The 17,014-nt window shown below is 60.1% G+C and overlaps 2 protein-coding genes across 6 annotated transcripts in view; both read left to right on the top strand.

Moving 5' to 3' along the window:
• Positions 1-3,176: 3,176 nt before the first annotated feature.
• On the top strand, positions 3,177-4,877 carry LY6D (lymphocyte antigen 6 complex, locus D). The gene is made up of 3 exons (XM_011975621.1): positions 3,177-3,298; positions 4,084-4,182; positions 4,315-4,877. The coding sequence occupies exons 1-3, from the start codon at positions 3,247-3,249 to the stop codon at positions 4,539-4,541; spliced, it is 378 nt and encodes a 125-aa protein (XP_011831011.1). The 5' UTR covers positions 3,177-3,246; the 3' UTR covers positions 4,542-4,877.
• A 6,860-nt stretch (positions 4,878-11,737) lies between these two features.
• Positions 11,738-17,014, top strand: part of LYNX1 (Ly6/neurotoxin 1) — a 12,023-nt gene continuing 6,746 nt past the window's right edge. The window contains exons 1-4 of one of the 5 annotated variants that reach the window (XM_011975618.1): positions 11,749-11,827; positions 12,996-13,211; positions 13,423-13,524; positions 13,754-14,167. In XM_011975618.1, coding sequence (XP_011831008.1) covers positions 13,160-13,211; positions 13,423-13,524; positions 13,754-13,950 — 351 coding nt within the window. In that variant the 5' untranslated portion in view covers positions 11,749-11,827; positions 12,996-13,159 and the 3' untranslated portion in view covers positions 13,951-14,167. Of the gene's footprint in view, positions 11,828-11,994; positions 12,218-12,303; positions 12,414-12,995; positions 13,212-13,416; positions 13,525-13,753; positions 14,168-17,014 lie in introns of those variants that run through there. The other 4 variants (XM_011975617.1, XM_011975619.1, XM_011975614.1 and 1 more) reach the window with 4 other exon arrangements.

Raw genomic sequence — 17,014 nt, 5'->3', positions numbered from 1 at the left:
TCCAGCCCAGGCATCTCCTCCAGCCCAGGGCCCTGCCTTGTCCACCGGGCACCCACTCAGCCAGCTCCTCCAGCCCGGGGCCCTGCCTTGTCCACCGGGCACCCACTCAGCCAGCTCCTCCAGCCCGGGGCCCCGCCTTGTCCACCGGGCACCTACTCAGCCAGCTCCTCCAGCCCCGGGCCCTGCCTTGTCCACCGGGCACCCATTCAGCCAGGACAGGGCCCAGGGCTGGGCTGGTGGAAGCCTGGAGTACCATGCTGTGCTGCCCTGAGCCAGGTGCTTCCCTCTCTGAGCCGCCACACCCCTGTGTGATCCTAGGGGCCCAGCACAAGGTAGAGGGTCAGAAGGTAGGGGAAGGGGCATAAGCAAGGAACTTCTGCTCCAGACAGAGTCTGCTCCAGACAGAGGCCTGGGCTTGTCCCCGTGCTGGGCTTCTCCCTGTGCCGGGTTTCCTGGTTCAGGGAGCAGCAGGCAAGACTAAGGGGGTGGGGCGGTGGTTTTCCCTGCCCCAGGCCCCTTCATCGCCTCTCCCAGGTGTTATTTCTGCTGCCAACACCCTGATGGTACCAACCAGGCCCAGGGCCCCAGCTCCAGGGACTGAGTGGGAGGGGTGGAGTGGAGAGGGCCCAGGCTCTAGAGAATAGAGGAGGGAGGAGAGGGGAAAGGCTGTGGTGATAGTGAGAAGTGCTTGAGACCCCACCAGGTTCTGCCCCACTCAGGGGGCATCCCGGCACCTGCCTGGCACTCTCTGACCCTCATTTCCTCACCAGTGAACAAGCACTGGGCAGGGACTGTCATGAGCGGCCACAATGGCTCCTCTCCCCATTCCATCCCCTGGCTCTGAGGCTCTAGTGAGGTCACTGCCTACAAGAAGCCCTCCCTGACTGCACCGTCTCCATAAGCTCAGCTGTCCAAGAGCTCCTGGCGTCAGAATCACCCACTGTCTCCTGAGAGTAACCTGTGGGTAGGGCTGCTCTTCCTGCTTTTGCTAGGACCACCCGGGATGGGCGGCTCATCCTCGTGGGCAGCCCTGCCAGGTCAGAGGCCCTCCTCCCACAGAATTGGAAACCCGCTTCGGCTTCCATGCCTGGCAGGGACGCGGCCACAGCGACGTCTGAGGTGTCCCACGGGGGCGAGCCAGGTGTGCAGGGCCCTCCTCCAGCCCCAGATGTGGGGAGCCCACTCCCCTGTGGCCCCACACTCGGACCCCACTCTCAGGCCACCTGACATCCTGGACCCTCCAGCACCACCGGGCCCAACAGGAATTCCAAACCTGTTCTTCCAGCAGCTCTCATGCCCCTGGCCACAGTGACTCACCCCTCCCCACCTGCCATGCCCACTGAGTCACCACCCTGTCACCAAGCCCTGAGCTCTGCTTCCCAAGGCCCCTGGAAGTACCTTCCCCAAAGCTGCCCATGCCTCTCGCTGTGCCCCATGGACACAGGGCCTTGGAGCTGGAGGAAACCGCCTCCCTCTGGGTGTGGGCGTGGACCTCTGGGTCACCTGCTTTGTCAAATGAGACTCCACACGTCCCCATCAAGCCCCAGCCAGGACCAGACACCAGAGGCAAATGTGGGGCTGCCCCAGGGGGCTCCTGCCTGCACCCCTCCTGGTTTCCAAAGGCACCACCAGACACCCCCTCCTCTAGGTGGATCCTCCAGGCCCTGGCACTGCGTCAGGGAGAGTCCGGCCAGGAGCATTCTCAGGAGACATTTGCTGGGATCCCTGGCATCCGTGACGTGGGGCTTAGCAAGGGAGAGATGCCGGGAGGAAGGGCCAGAGGGTCTGTCTCAAGCCCAGGCCTGACTAGCCCCGGTACCCATGGTGTCCCCAAGAGCCTCAGCCCAGCCCAGGACCACCCTCCCAGGAACCGGCCCTGCCCTGCCCTGGCCCTGTTGTTGTTGGTCCATCAGCCATGTGGCCGTGGCAGAGGCTGGGCCCAAGGCTGACCTCCTTCTGTGCCCCCGCTCCCACTCACCATCCGCCTGGCCAGGGCAGGGGCAAAGCACGTCTATGGGTCCCTCCACACAACCAGGTGGGTGCTGCCCAGCACAGGCGAGCGGCAGAGCGGGCTGGGCCGAGCAGGTGGATGGGGGCCCCGAGAGGTGGGCTCCTGTGCTAGGTGATGGGTGCTCAGGACCCCTCTCCACGGAAAGAAAGTCCCTCCTGTGAGAGTAAAGAGGGTGAAGGTGGGGACTGGCCTCCACTCAACGGGCAGCAGACCGAGAACCTGCTTTGAGGCCCTGGGTGCTGGGGCCCAGCCCCAAGGAGTTCACGGTCTTGGAGAGACTGGAGCCAGGACACCTAGAGAAATAGTTGCAAAGTAGCCAGGATGGCGCTGCCCCCAACGTAGCAGGAGCGGCCCGGAGAGTGGGGGAAGGAATCCCACGGGGAGGGGTCCTGGGGCCCTGGAGGGTGGGAGGCAGGGCTGGTGGAGACCAGGAGGGCTCAGTCTCTCCCTGCGCAACGCAGGATGGAGTTGCTGCCTCCACAGCCCAGGCCTTCCACCCACAGGGCTCCCCGGGCAACTTTGAGTGCCAGGTCCTCACAGTCCTCACCCTGTCCAGTGCTTACCTCTCTGCTGCCCCAGCTGCCCTCCCTGCCTCGGGGTGGCCTCTCCCTCTGCCTCACACACCCCATCAGCCCACAGCTGCCCCGAGCCCCCGCAGCTCAAGGACCTTCCGCGTCCCAGGCAGCAACCCTGAGCCCAGAGCCAGAAGGGTAGGACCAGCACCTGCTCTTCCTACCTCCCCGGCCCTGGGCACCCACAGGCACCCACAGGGCGCCTGGTACAGGCTGCAACTCTATTGAGGGAACTATGGGGGGAATGCAGGGACAAAGACACGGGATGGTGATGGTGGGGAGTGGGGGGTGGGGTAGCGGGTGGCAGGTCAGAAACAAAGTGACCCAGGATCAGACGGCAGCACGAGAACAAGACCCACAGAGACAGAGAAGTGAAAGTGGGAGAGACGGAGGCGCAGCAGCTGCAACAGCAGGGCCAGGAAGCCACTGGGCCCCGTTGCGGAGGGCAGACCTCTGCCTGGGGGGCCGCAGGGGCAGCGACCAGGGACAGCCAGGCTGGTGGGCGTGGGCCAGGCAGGGTGGGGCAGGTTCCCATCCTGGGCTGATGCTTGCACAGAGCCCTGCGGAATGCCGCTGGCTGGCGGACTGCCCACCCCCGCCCAGCCCGTGCCTATAAGGCCTCCGCAGTGCAGGGGCCCCCACTGCTCCCAGACGACACCAGAGATGAGGACAGTCCTGCTGCTCCTCGCCATCCTGGCCGTGGCTACGGGGCCAGGTGAGGGGCTGGGCCAAGGGGACGGGCGGGTGGGCGGCTCTGGCCCGTGTGGTCACCAAATACTAGGAGCCTGGAGCTGATGACCTCTAGGCACAGAGAACCCCGACACTGGGCGCCAGACTCTTCAAATTTAAAACAACACGGAGCCCCAATCTTAAGCAGTGTCAGATTTACAATGTTTCAGAATCTGAGGATGTCAGAATTGATTCCTGGAGTCACAGACCCCGAGAGAGTGGAGCAGGGGATTGTCTTGAGATGCTTCTCACTGGGAGAGCAGCCATCTAGCCCCTGCCACCAGCCCCTCCCGGTCCCCAGGTCTCCCCCAGCATAACCCAGGACAGCCCAAAGGCCACCAAGCCCTTCCCGTTAAAGGCTCAGAGCAGCCAAGCTGGCTGCCCCTGGGGCCTTAGCTCAGTCAGGCCCTCGGAAATATGGCCATCTCCTCCAGGGACAGCCCCTGGGGTGGGGACAACAGCCAGTGTCCTGCAGACTGCTCTTGGCAGTCACAGAGCTCCCTGAGGCCTCGGAGGAAAGGCCTGCAACACACCCTAGACAGGGCCGGGGCAGGACGCCTCTTCCAAGCCGGCCCAGGCCGGAGCACCTGTCCCCTGAGGCTGCATTCAGGACACAAGCCCCACCAGGGCCCAGGGTCCGGAGTTGGGGGCCTAGGGCAAGGGCAGCAGGGCCTCTGTCCGGGAGGGGTCTCTGCGGGTCGGGGAGTGGGCCCTGCTGAGTCACCAGGAGGCCTCTGTTGGGCCCGCTGAGCCCGACTCCCTCCCCGCCAGCCCTTGCCCTGCGCTGCCACGTGTGCACCAGCTCCAGCAACTGCAAGCAGCCTCAGGTCTGCCCGGCCGGCTCTCGCTCCTGCAGGACCATGCACACGGGTGAGCAGCATCTGTCCAGGTTTCCCTGGGACTGGGGGGACCTCCCTGGCTATTGTGGGTGCTGGCTGGGAGGCTGGCAGGGATTGGGGGTCAGAGGCAGCTGCAGGCCTGACCACACTCACCTGTGCCCAGTGGAGCCTCTTAGGGGGAATCTGGTGACGAAGGACTGTGTGGAGTCGTGCACACCCAGCTACACCCTGCAAGGCCAGGTCAGCAGCGGCACCCGCTCCATCCAGTGCTGCCAGGAGGACCTGTGCAATGAGAAGCTGCACAATGCTGCACCGACCCGCACCACCTTCGCCCACAGCCTGGGGCTGGTCCTGGGCCTCCTGGCCCTCGTCTTAGCCCCCCGCCTGTGACCTCCCCCCAGGGAAGGCCCCTCATGCCTTTCCTTCCCTTTCTCTGGGGATTCCACACTCCTCTTCCCCAGCCGCAATGGGTGTGCCAGGAGCCCCAGGCTGAGGGCTTCCCCGAAAGTCTGGGACCAGGTCCAGGTGGGCATGGAGTGCTGATGACTTGGAGTAGGTCCCACAACCCCACAGAGGATGTAGCCCCTCTACAGAGGATGCAGCCCCCAGCCGCATGGAGGGTGGGGACAGAAACCCTGTGGATCCCCGGATTTCACACTCCTTCTGTTTTGTTGCCGTTTATTTTTCTACTCAAATCTCTGCATGGAGATAAATGATTTAAACCAGTGTGGTTTGTCTGTGCTATTCTGGGATGGAGGAGGTCAGGGGTGGGCATCAGGCCACACAGGTCCCCTGAGCCTCCAGCACATGTCCCCTGGGCCAGTCGTGGAGCGATGCCTGAAATGGCACCATCCGTCCCCACCCTGGGAGGGCAGGCTGCTCAGATGCCTCCCCACTGCCCCGGAGGTGGAGGGCGCTCCTGGGGTGAGGCCTGAGTAGGAGCCCAGGGCAGAGGGCCCGCAGGCCCTTCCCGCACACAGCACCTAGGGGAGAAGGGGCCCCTCACTCTTTCACCCTGGGTCGTGTCCCTGAGACCGGGGTTCAGGAGCCTCCAGAGAGGCCGGCTTGGGACATCCCAGGCCCGACCCGAGCTTCGGAGCCAAGTAGGCACTGACTACCTACAGCCATCGCCCAGGGCCAGTCCAGCTGCCCAGGGAAAGTCTAGCCACAGCCTAGGAAAAGTCCCATGGACCCTGTCCATGGGAACCCAGCAGCTCCTTGGCCAGGCCTCACCAGGGTGAAGTTAGACTGGGCGAGGAGCATGACGCAGGGAATACGGGCCAGGTGAGGTTGCCCAGAGGCAGGGAGGGTTCCGTGCCCACTGCCTGGGTTCTGGCTGTATTTCGGGGATGAGGCTGTGACGTGGGGTGAGAAGAGGCCCCCAGCAGATGCCCCAGCAAGGAGCCCTTCTTCTGGAGAGGGCCAGAGCTTCCCGCAGGCTGACCCCACGTCCCCGGCAGGTGAAGTCTCAGGCCTCACCCAGTCAGAGCAGAGCTCTGCCTTCCCCCAGGCCAGCTCCCTCGCAGGCCTGGCCTGGAAATTCCACGGTGACCGAGCCCCCTCTGGCCGCGGCCAGCAGACAGTGGTGTAGCGTGGGTGGCAGCTGGTGAGGGGTCAGTGGTGCTCCCCGGCCCTAGGTGCAGGCACTCAGCTGTTTGTCCAATGCACCATGAGACCAGGAGGTGAATCATGATTTCGGGAGGCCTGCTCTTAACACGTGTCCATCCTGCCTCCCCTGGGATCCAGGGCCACGGTGCAACCCCATCCTGGAGGGCTGCCTGCCCAGCCAAGGCCCTGCAACCCAGGACTGGGTCTGGGTGAGCTTCACTGTCTCCACCTTGGGATCCCCCTTCTCCTCACCCAAGCCCCATCTCCCCAGGGTGGCCAAGGTGGGTCACTCGTTGCCCTGAGAGACCTTAGGCAAAGCACTCCACCTCCAGGCGCCTCCGTTTTCCTCCACTGGGCACTCAGCTGGTGCAGCCAGCACCCCATATGCTGCCTGTGGCTGTAAATGGTGGCCCTGGCCTCCTGCAAACCCTCAGCCCTCCTCCCAGTCACTCCAGGGCTGCAGGCATTTCCTGTTTCCCCTCGTGCATTCCCGGGGCCCCAGACCTCACCTAGTGCTCCTGCCCTCGGCTGGAACCGGGGTGGTGATGGTGCTGGTCTCATGGTGCGTTGAACAAACAACTGAGTGCCTGCACCCAGGGCCGGGGAGTACCACTGACCCCTCACCAGCTGCCACTCCCGCCACCGTCTGCTGGCCGGGGCCGAAGGGGGCTCGGTCACCGTGGAATTTCCAGGCCAGGCCTGCGAGGGAGCTGGCCTGGGGGAAGGCAGACCTCGGCTCTGACTGGGTAAGGCCTGAGACTTCACCTGCTGGGGACGTGGGGTCAGCCTGCGGGAAGCTCTGGCCCTCTCCAGAAGAAGGGCTCCTTGCTGGGGCATCTGCTGGGGCCTCTTCTCACCCCACGTCACAGCCTCATCCCCGAAATACAGCCAGAACCCAGGCAGTGGGCACGGAACCCTCCCTGCCTCTGGGCGACCTCACCTGGCCCATACTCCCTGCGTCACGCTCCCCGCCCCCTCCGGTCTAACTTCACCCTGGTGAGGTCTGGCCAAGGGGGCTGCTGGGTTCCCATGGATGGGGGTCAGCTCAGGCAGCTGGACTTGCACTGGGCGGTGGCTGTGGGTAGTCACCTCCCACATGGCTCCAAGGCTGGGGTTGGGCCTGGGGTGTTCCAAGCCAGCCTCTCTGGAGGCTCTTGAATCCCAGTCTCAGGGACATGACCCAGGGTGAAGGGGTGATGGGGACCCTTCTCCCCTGAGTGCTGGCATGCGGGAGGGGCCTGCAAGTGCTCCTGGAGGCCTGCGTAGGAGCGCCCCCTGGTGGCCACCAGAGAGCCAGTTGCTGGTGCTCCTGCACAGGGAAAATCCGCCCTCGCCCAGGCCAGTGCCACTCATGGCCCCATGTGTGCCCTTTTCCACACCACTCTGGACACGTGGCCTGAGTCCTGCCAAGCCCCCAGGACAGGGTGTGCGAAGGCACCTGGGCATGGGAGTCGGACGGAGAGCAGAGGGGTAGGAGTGCCCAGGGCGCAGACCCACCCATCCCCACTTCCGCGTGGGGAAACTAAGGCTGGGCAAGGGAAAGTGACTCCTGCCACTTCACGGCAGGCTGGCTGCAGGAATCCTCATCCAGGGCCCAGGGAATGGGAGTGCTCTGTGCCCAGTGCTGCCTGGAGGCAGGAGGGAATGCCACCTCCCCCACCACTCCCACCCCTGAAAGTCAGGAAACCAGGGCTGCGGCCACCAAACTCCAGGATGGAAGGAGGAGGCGGTTCTGCTGAGGGATCAGGGAAGACTTCGCAAAGCAGCGGCGGGTATAGGGACAATGGAGCAGCATGGGTGAGGCTGTGTGCGGGCCCTGGGCAAAGGCCCAGAAGTGGAAACCGACCTGCAGGATCCAGAGAGGGCCAGGCTGCCTGTGTGGCTGCTGTGGGGGCTGGGAGCTGGCAGGACTCCAGACCAAGCCCAAGGACAGTCACAGCTCCTAGCCCATCACTGCCCTCTGCCCTGCTCCTCCAAGGGTCCCTAGCTCAGTCTCCCAGCCTCCAGGCTGCTTCTCTGTGACCCTGCTGGACAACTTCTCAACAGTCCTGGACACAACCTGACCCCAGCCCCAGCCAAGACCCTGTCAGGCATCATCAGCCCCACATAGGGCCTGCAACCCTGTAAGTGTGGACAGCACAGCTGGCCAGATGGGGGCCGGCAGCCCTGCCTCGTGTCCCTAGTGCCCCTGAAGGAGGAGCTCCCTCTGCCAGAGCCGAAGCTCAGAACCTGCAGGGAGATGTCTTAGGCACAGGATTGCGGGGTGGGGCCCCAAGGCACAGATGTTGAGGTTCGGCCAGCACCCAGGGGTGGGGCACTGACCCTGTCATGGGGTGCATGGCTGACTCTCCTGGCCCATCACCAGGATGCAATTTTCTCTATGCCTTAAAAATGGAAATGCTAAAAGCAGTCAAAGCACAAAGTCCAGACAGAGGGCAGCTCTCAGGGAGACTGCAAAAGCGACCGACGAGGTCCTCTGACAAGGGATCCCTCCTCCACCTGCTCTGAACATCTACTGTCCTCACCATCCAGTCGGGCCTGAGCTCCCACCAGAAAGGAAGGAGCATTATTCAGTCAGGTCGGGGGGCCCAAGAGCCTCCCTTCATGCCCAGTTTGGGCAGCCAGATCCCACAGAGAGCACGAGGGGCAGCCCCAGCTGCCCACCCCACTGGCCAGCCCCCAACTCAGGAGCAACTAGCTTTGGTTTGCAAGAGTCCTCTCTCTGGTCCTGCCGTCCAAGCTGGACTGGGAGGGTTGCTGAGGTCCTCCTCCTGGAAGTGCATTCTCAGACACTGGTCTCATTGATTTTTCTCTATTTTCTTTTTCTACCGCACTTTTTATTTTTATTTTTTTATTTTTGCTTTTATTTTTGCTATTTTCTTTATTTTGCTTACCTTGGGTTTGATTTGCTTTTTTTGTTCTAGTTTTTGAGGGTGAACATTTAGGTAGTTTTTTTGGAGAACTTCCTTCCCTTCTAAAAGAAGTTTTACTTCTTTTTTTCTTTTAAAAGAAGCATTAGTGCAAAATTTCCCTCCAGGGCCCACTTCAGCTGCATCCTTTGTCTTTGATGAATTGTGTTTGCATTTTCATTCAGTTGGAAATATTTTCTGATTTCCTTTTTGGTTTCTCCTTTGACCTATAAGTTGTCTAGAAATATGTTGTTACTCAGTTTCTAAATATTTGATGATCTTGTAGATATATTTCTGTTATTGATTTCTAATTTAGCTCCATTGTAGTCCACGCAAATAATTTGTATGATTTTAATCCTTATAAATTTACTGAGATTTGTTCTATGGCGCAGAATACAGTCTGCCTTGGAGGACATTATTGGTAAACAAAGGTGTGTTTCTCTTCTGTGAGGTGGAGTGTCCTATAAACATCAAGTTGGCCATGTTGACTGGTAATTTGGTCCACATCTTCTTCCTTACAGACTTTTTGTCTATTTTTATCATTTCTTGAAAGAGGAGTATTGAAATCTCTGTTATTGTGGATTTTCTTTTTCTCCTTTCAGTTCTATCAGATGTTGTTGGTGTTTTGCTTTGTGTATTTTGAAACTTAATTGTTAGATGCATACATATTCAGAATTGCTAAGTCCTCTTCATGAACTGATCAATTTGTCATTTGGTAATGTCCCTCTTTTTAAATTTTTTCTTTCTTTCCGGTAGAGACAGTGTTTTGCTGTTTTGCCCAAGCGGTCTCAAACTCCTGGCCTCAAGCAATCCTCCCAAAGTGCTGGGATTACAGGTGACAGCCACCACACCTGGCCGGTAATGTTCCCTCTTTATTTTTGATTATAGTCTTTGCTTTAAACCTACTTTGACATTGATGTAGTCATGCCTGCTTTCTTTTAATTGCTGTTAGCATAGTATATCTTTCTCCATCTTTTTATTCGTATCTTAATTGTGTTTTTATGTCTGGTCAGTTTCTTGCTGACAGCATATACTTGGCTGTTTCTCTTTTTATCCAATCTGACAACCTCTGTTTTTAACTGAGATGTTTTTGCTTGTTTCTGAGTCAGAGTCTCACTCACTCTGTCACCCAGGCTGGAGTGCAGTGGCACCATCTCAGCTCACTGCAACCTCCGCCTCCCACGTTCAAGCGATTCTCCTGCCTCAGCCTCCCAAGTAGCTGGGATTACAGGCATCCACCATCATGCCCAGCTAATTTTTGTATTTTTTAGTAGAGAGGGAGTTTCACCATGTTGGCCAGGCTGGTCTGGAACTCCTGACTTCAAGTGACCCACCTGCCTCGGCCTTTCAAAGTGTTAGGATGACAGGTTAGGATTACAGGTGTGGGCCACCGTGCTCAGTGAATTGAATTCTAATTGAAGTGTTTAGATGACATAGTGTCATTATTGCTGTGGCTGGGTTTAAATATATATCATCTTGCTATTTGTTTTCTATTTGTCTCATTTTTTCCTTTCTCCTCTTCTGCAGTCTCTGTAACATGTGCTTTTATAAATAATTCTGTGTCATCACCTTTGTTGATTTATTAACTAGAGTGCTTTGACTTTTGCTTTTTTTTTTTTGTCTTTTTTTAGCGACACTTTAGTGTCTTAGTATGCACCTTTGACTTACTAGTCTGACTTCAAGAAATAGGAGACCACTTCACATGCGGTAGAACAGATCTACAACAGCAAACTTCCATTGTCCCTCTCCTGGTCTACTTGTATTACTTTTTTTTAATTTGACACAGGGTCTTGCTCTATCACCCAGGCTTCAGTGCAGTAGTGTGATCACAGCTCACTGCAACCTCCACCTCCTGGGTTCAAGTGATTCTCCCACCTCAGCCTCTTGGATGCAACCACAGGTGTGCACCACCACACCCAGCTAATTTTTTGTATGTTTTTAGAGACGAGGTCTCTCTACGTTGCCCAGCCATGCCTGGTCTAGAACTCCTGGGCTCAAGCGATCCACTTGCCTCAGCCTCCCAAAGTGCTGGGATTACAGGTGTGAGCTGTGGTGCCCAGCCTGTACTACTATTATCATACAATTTACTTCTACTTCTACGTTTGCTACAAATTCCTTAATACATTATTATTTTTGCTTTAGGAAATCAACTACCTTTCAACTTGATTCAAAAATAAGAAAAAAAAATTACCTTCTATTTCCTGTTTCTGGTGTCTTTTATTCCTTTATGTAGATCAGTATTTCTGCCTGAAGAACTTCCTTTAATACAAAGGTCCCCAACCCCCAGGTCACAGACCGGTTAGGAACCACGCCACAAAGCAGGAGGTGAGCAGCTGGCAGGCGGGCAAGGGAAGTTTCATCGTATTAATTCGTCGTGGTCTGAGGCTGAAGCCTGCGACACACTCCGGTTCTGACCTATGCGTTTCTTTCACGCCTCTTATCCACCGGAGTGTGAGCTCCATGGGGTGGGAATATTCTGGAACGTGGGCTGTTTTACTCTCTGCCCTCTCCCCAGCTCCTGGCACAGGAGGGCGCGCATTACCTGTCGGCAAACAGAACCACCAACTGGCCTAGTTTGTTGGGGACCGAAGGATTTCCTGGAACCAGAGCCCGCTTGCCCAGAAGGCATGGGGTATTCTGTACCTCAGGCCCACAAAAATGTTCTAAAGAAAAAAATGAGCTTTAGGGTCGAAGAAAAGGTTTTATTTTTCTTTCTCACATTGGAAAAAAATGAAAACTTTTGGACTCATGAAATTTTATTACATTTTGCCAAAAACAGAACCAATAATGTAAGTATTTAAAGTTATGTAAAGACAATTATTTAATGTTAACATTATGATGGTGAGAGGGACCACGGAGCACGGGGCTGCCTTGCAGGCCTGCCTTCCGGCTTTGCTCCGGGGGACCAGAAACGGGGGCTGAGCGCGGGGGAGGCAGGCGGAGGCCATGGGCAGCGAAGCGGGCGCGCCAAAGGGCACCAAAGGGCACCAGTTCCGGGACTGCTGGGACTGGGCTGGAGGAACGCGGAGCTGGGGCGGCACGGCTGGTGCCAGCCCACGAACGACGCGGCGCGGGCGAGTGGGCGGAGGCGGCTGCGGGGAAGGCTGGGCTGCGGCGGGAGCCGGTGAGGACAGCCTGCGGAGTGCCCGGGCGGAACACGTGGGTCTGAGGGTCGCTAGGGAGTCACTGCGTGGCTGCCCGTGTAGGCGATCCAGATGCCTGGGCTGGCCTCGGGGTCCCAGCGCTGGCCCTGAAAGCCGACGGTCCGGGGGGCGGGGCCGGGGCGGGGCCTGCGGTGAGCTCGGCTTGGCGGGTGCCCAGGAGGCGGGGCCGGGGCGCGGCCGGGGCGGGGCCTGCGGTGAACTGGCGCTGGGCGGGCCGTTCCGGGGGCGGGACTGGGCTGGGCCTGCGGTGAGCATCCAGCGATGCGGCACGGGTGCTGCGGGACGCACAGACACGCGTACAGTTAGACCGAGGCAGGCACCTACCGGCGAGCGGCCGCGGGTGACTCCCAGGCGCGGCGGTACCTCAAGGTGGTGAAGGTCACAGGTGAGGTCACCCTGAGAGTCCCGCTCGCGCCAAGAGCCCTCCCCTCCACCCGGGACCGCAGTGTTTGGGGCGGGGCTCTCCGAGAGGGGGCGGGAAGCTCGCAGCCGCAGGCCTGGCCTCACCCAGGCGTTTGGCTTCCTAGGGTTGGCCTGGGCAAATGTGTCCTGAGAGACGGATTTGTTGTTCTCAGGAAGGCGTAAGTTTAATTTAGCTCATCCCTGCTGGGGAGCTTCTGCGGTGGCCGAGGACTCAGACAACCCTAACCAGGGCTCTGGAGGTTTTCCTGGAAGAGGGGACCCCAAATAGGGACACCCCAGAGCAGAGGGGAGGGGAACAGCGAGAAGAGACCCAGCCCTTGGGCCCAGTTCTGCCGTGGCCAGCCATCCGGCCCCCAGGGCCCTGCGTGGGATGAGGTTGCAGACCACCTCCCAGAGGACCTCTGTACCAACCATCCCCTGGTAAAATCCTTGTTTAGGCCTGGTATTTAAGGCCCCTCTGCCCACCCCCACTCCTCTAGCACTGCCCCTCATCCTCCCCCCATCTCTCCTCCATCCAGCGCTACAGGCTGTTTTGAGCTTTTGCAGGCGCTGGTCTCTGATTGAAATGTCCCGATCTCTTCTCCCTTCTTGTCCCCTCCCAAGTGTCTCCTCCTCCGGGAAGCCTTCCCTGACACCCACTGAGTTGGGTGGCTCCTCTGCCCACTGTCATCCTTGCCCAGGCCCCCCATGGGTCCTTCAGGCCCAGCACTGACCACCTGTCTTTGCCACCTGCTGTGCAGGGCTGCAGCACTGCCAGTAGACCAGGAGCTCCAGGAGGCAGGGCCGGCCCCACGTCCTCTGGGCACCACCCTGAGTTGGATCCTCTGTGCGCCACCCCTGAGTTGGATCCAGGGCTAGCTGCTGTTCTCCTCCCCACTCTCACGCTGCCCTCCTGCCTGCAGCCATGACGCCCCTGCTCGCCCTGTTCCTGGTGGTCCTCATGGGCTTACCTCTGGGTAAGATGGACAAAGGACAGAGGGATGGACAGACCCACGTTGAGGGAAGGTGGGCTGAAAGCAGGGAAGGAGACCAGAATTCCCAGCGACCACCCCTCTTTCTAGCCCCCTGCCCTGGGGAAGGTGATGGGCTGGGGACCTGATGGGCTGGAGGAGGGGCCTCTCATGTTCTGCAACCCCCGTTCCCTTCCCGCCCATCTGCCAGCCCCAGTCCAGGCCTTGGACTGCCATGTGTGTGCCTACAACGGAGACAACTGCTTCAACCCCATGCGCTGCCCGGCTATGGTTGCCTACTGCATGACTACGCGCACCTGTGAGTCTGGGGGCCCTGCGTGGCCCTGCCTGGGGAGGATGAGGGGGAGGTTCTGCCCTGCCTCTGAGCATGTGGAGGTCCTGAGGAAGGAGGCTGTCCTGTCCCCGGATGCTGTCTGGGAGCTCTAAGCTGAGGGGCCCTGCCCTGATGGCCTTGGATGCTGGTGTGGGGCTGACTGGGCCCCCTGCCCCTCTTAGCGGAGCTGGCTCACTGCTCTGCCCCTCTGCAGACTACACCCCCACCAGGATGAAGGTCAGTAAGTCCTGCGTGCCCAGCTGCTTCGAGACTGTGTACGATGGCTACTCCAAGCACGCGTCCACCACCTCCTGTTGCCAGTATGACCTCTGCAACGGCGCCGGCCTTGCCATCCCGGCCACCCTTGCCCTGGCCCCCGTCCTCCTGGCCACCCTCTGGGGTCTGCTCTAAAGCCCCTGAGGCAGACCCACTCAAGAACAAAGCTCTCGAGACACACTGCTGCACCCTGGCACCCAGTTCACCCTGCCTCACTCTCCACCCTCCCTGCGACCTCCTCAGCCGTGCCCAGGGCTGGGACTGTGGGCAAGAAGACACCTGATCCCCCCCAACCACCATGCAACCTCACTTCGAGGCCTTGACCTTCTGATGCTCTGTGGGATCCAAAAGGGCTGGGGGCACTGGCACAGTGCTATTTATGGGGAGGGGCCCAGTCAGGAAGGGAGCGCTGATCAGATGGGAGCTGTGGCCAAGTCCACCTTCTGGGAAGCCCTAGGAGAGGCCCCTGCCTCAGCCTGCCCCGGGTGTGCTGGGGCACGGGGAAACGAGGACCTCCCCCAGGTGGGGTGGTTGGGGGGACTCTTAGGAGGAAAGGCTTTTCCAGGCCTAGGAAGGCTGTCACACTTCCTACTGAGGCCAGGAGCTGCCAGGGCTGGTGCGGGATCAGGGCTGTGGGAGGAAGGCCTTCGGCACTGGCCCCTGTGCTAGGAAGGCTGCCAGGCCTGCATTGGAGCCACCCCCTGCAAGGGAGGGGTGGCCATGCCTCAGCAGGCCCCAGTGCCCCCGAAGCTGTAGAAGCTTTTCCGGGTCCAGCAAAGGGTCTGTGTCCTCTCAGTCAAACTCCTTGACATTTCCTACCCCCTCATGGGGAGGGCGCTGGGCCTGAGGCTGGCAGGACCTAGGGCCTTGCTATATTTCGTGGGTCCTGGTTGCTGACCTGGCCAGCGCTATTCCGGGCAGGGAGGGAAAGGGGCAGGGCAGGTGGCCCGCTGAGGCCTGGTCCCCAACCACAGCGGGACCTGGCCGAGCAAGGCAAAGGACGCGGGATTGGGGGATGCGCCCACAGGCTGGAAGTTGGGAGCACCCTGGGGCAGTGCGGGGGCAGGGGTGGGGAGGGCGAGGGCTGGAGGATGAGACCCAGCCCCTCCCCACCAGCAGGATGCACACAGTGAGTGGGTGCCTCCATCACCTTCCACCTGGGACTGCGCCCACGGGGAGGACAGGGTGGAAGCTCCAAGTGGGTATGGGGACTCCCAGGGACCCCACCCCAGGCCTGTGAAGCAGGGTTCAGCCCAACACCCACCAATTCGTCCCCGATGCAGGTAGCCCTGGGAGCATCTGCCCCTGCTGCAAATGGAGCCGTTGGGGGCATGAGACCTTTTGGTGCCAGCGGTCACGCTGCACCTGAGGCCCCCACCTGACCAGTGCTCCCAGCTCTGGTGTCCTTGGAGGAGCCCTTCAAGCCATCCCGAATGGGCAGGATGGTGACACGTCCATGCGGTGGGACTGCCCCGGCCCCAAAGTGTGGCCCTGGTCAGGGGAGCCCCTGCTGGGAACTGCATCTCCAGAGCTTTCATGCAGGACCCCTGGGGGCTCGGGGAGTGAGAGGCTCCACCCCAGGATCTCCTTGCAGTGAGTCTATGTGCAGGCCTGCCTTCTGCTCCTGGGGCTGGGGCTGATGGTCCAGCCTCAGTCTCCTGAGGACAGGAGGGGTCAGAATCTTGCTTAGGGCACACCCAGCTCCTGTTGGAGAAGGGAAGTGCTGGTCTCCTGCGAAGGGGCCTTGGGTGGGAATGGGCCCGGAGTGGGAGGAACGTGACTCCCCAGAGGGAAGATAGGCATCATACTGGGCCAACAGCTGGGAAGAAGTTGCTGCAGCACAGAGTGGGCCTGGACTCCCCTCGCCCCTACCCCCAGTGGTTGTGGCTGTAGCACTGAGCCTGGAGAGCGGGCCCGGCCCGGGGTGGCTGGGAGGCTGCCAGGTGCCTCCCAGAGCTCCCAAGGGCCCCCACCTGCAAGTGCCAGCCTCAGAGCAGTGCCCAGATGAGGCCCTCTCAGCTGCAGCCAGCGAGGCCCTGGGATGCTCCCTGGGAGGGAGGCGGCTTTGGGCTCCTAAGTCTGTGGGAGAGGCTGGGAGCAGTCACTGCGTGCCTTGCGCAAGCCCATTGTCGGTCGGGTGGTTTCCTCAGCTGGGCTGGGAGGGGCTCCAGGATCAGGTCCTCCCTGTCTTGCTTCTCAGTGGGGTGATGGGGAGGAGACCTGGCCACCCGGTGCTCAGGGGCAGCTGAGAACAAGGACCTGCTGGAGCTGGAAGTGCCGTGGTGTTGAGGGGTGGGGTGGGCAGCTTCTCACGCCTGCCTCCTGCCTCCACCTGTCTACCATTCCCCCACCCTGACTTGTCCCAGCCCAATGCTGACAGCACTGCCCCCAGCCCCATACATGGTTCTGCCTGGCTGGCCTGCCCTTGGTACCTGGCATAGAACACACAGAAGGCACTCGGCTAATGCTGGCCAGGCCCACTCATGGGGAGTGCACGGCTGTGCAGCACCAGGGAACCGGGACAGCAGCGCCGGCAGAAATCACAGCGGTAAACTCGTCCCGGTTGTAAGCATCAAGGTGGCAATGGACATGGGTCCCCCCACTGCACTGTGGCCCTGAGCACTGTATAGCAGCCCTGCAATGGGAGCCATTATCTTGTCCCTTTGACAGAGGAGGAAACTAAGGCACAGGGAGGTGAAGTAGCTGCCCCCAGTAGTGCCTCCTCGCTTACTCACCACCCCCTGTACCACAGTGCAGCCGCTTCTCCCACCAGCTGGGGTTCCTTGGGCCCCCAAGCCTGGGAAGGGGGAGGTGAGTTTACAAAGTGGAGAACTTAAAAGGAGAAAAGCGGAACCAGAGGTTTGAGAAGCCCTGAGTGGTAGAGTAAGGCCTCCAGCGCTGCCTCTGGGTGCAGGGCAGAGTGGCACAGTGAAGGGGGAGAGGCACGGGGCACCGTGGGGGCCCAATTCCTACTTTGGGGATCTCTCTGACAGAGCCGAGGGTCCCCTTCGTGGGGGTAGATGCCCAGGGCTAGCCGTTCCCACTGTCTGTGTGGACCTGAGTCCTGGACATTCCCGAGTGACTCAAGAGCGGCTGCTTGGGCAGGCTCGGGCACCCCAGGATGTTATACATTCTGGGAACTGGACAGGAGCGGCTGCTTGGGCGGGCTCGGGCACCCCAGGATGTTATACATTCTGGG

The sequence above is a fragment of the Mandrillus leucophaeus genome, unplaced genomic scaffold, assembly GCF_000951045.1.
Source record: "Mandrillus leucophaeus isolate KB7577 unplaced genomic scaffold, Mleu.le_1.0 Scaffold158, whole genome shotgun sequence".
Lineage (NCBI taxonomy): Eukaryota > Metazoa > Chordata > Mammalia > Primates > Cercopithecidae > Mandrillus > Mandrillus leucophaeus.
This window is presented reverse-complemented; position numbering and strand designations above follow the sequence as displayed.

What these genes read in the sequence shown, in the direction of transcription:
- LY6D (XM_011975621.1), top strand. Translation starts at nt 3,247, where the DNA reads ATGAGGACAGTCCTGCTGCTCCTCGCCATCCTGGCCGTGGCTACGGGG. An exon ending in GGCCGTGGCTACGGGGCCAG is followed by an intron (nt 3,299 to 4,083) that starts GTGAGGGGCTGG and finishes CCTCCCCGCCAG; the next exon opens with CCCTTGCCCTGCGCTGCCAC. An exon ending in CTGCAGGACCATGCACACGG is followed by an intron (nt 4,183 to 4,314) that starts GTGAGCAGCATC and finishes ACCTGTGCCCAG; the next exon opens with TGGAGCCTCTTAGGGGGAAT.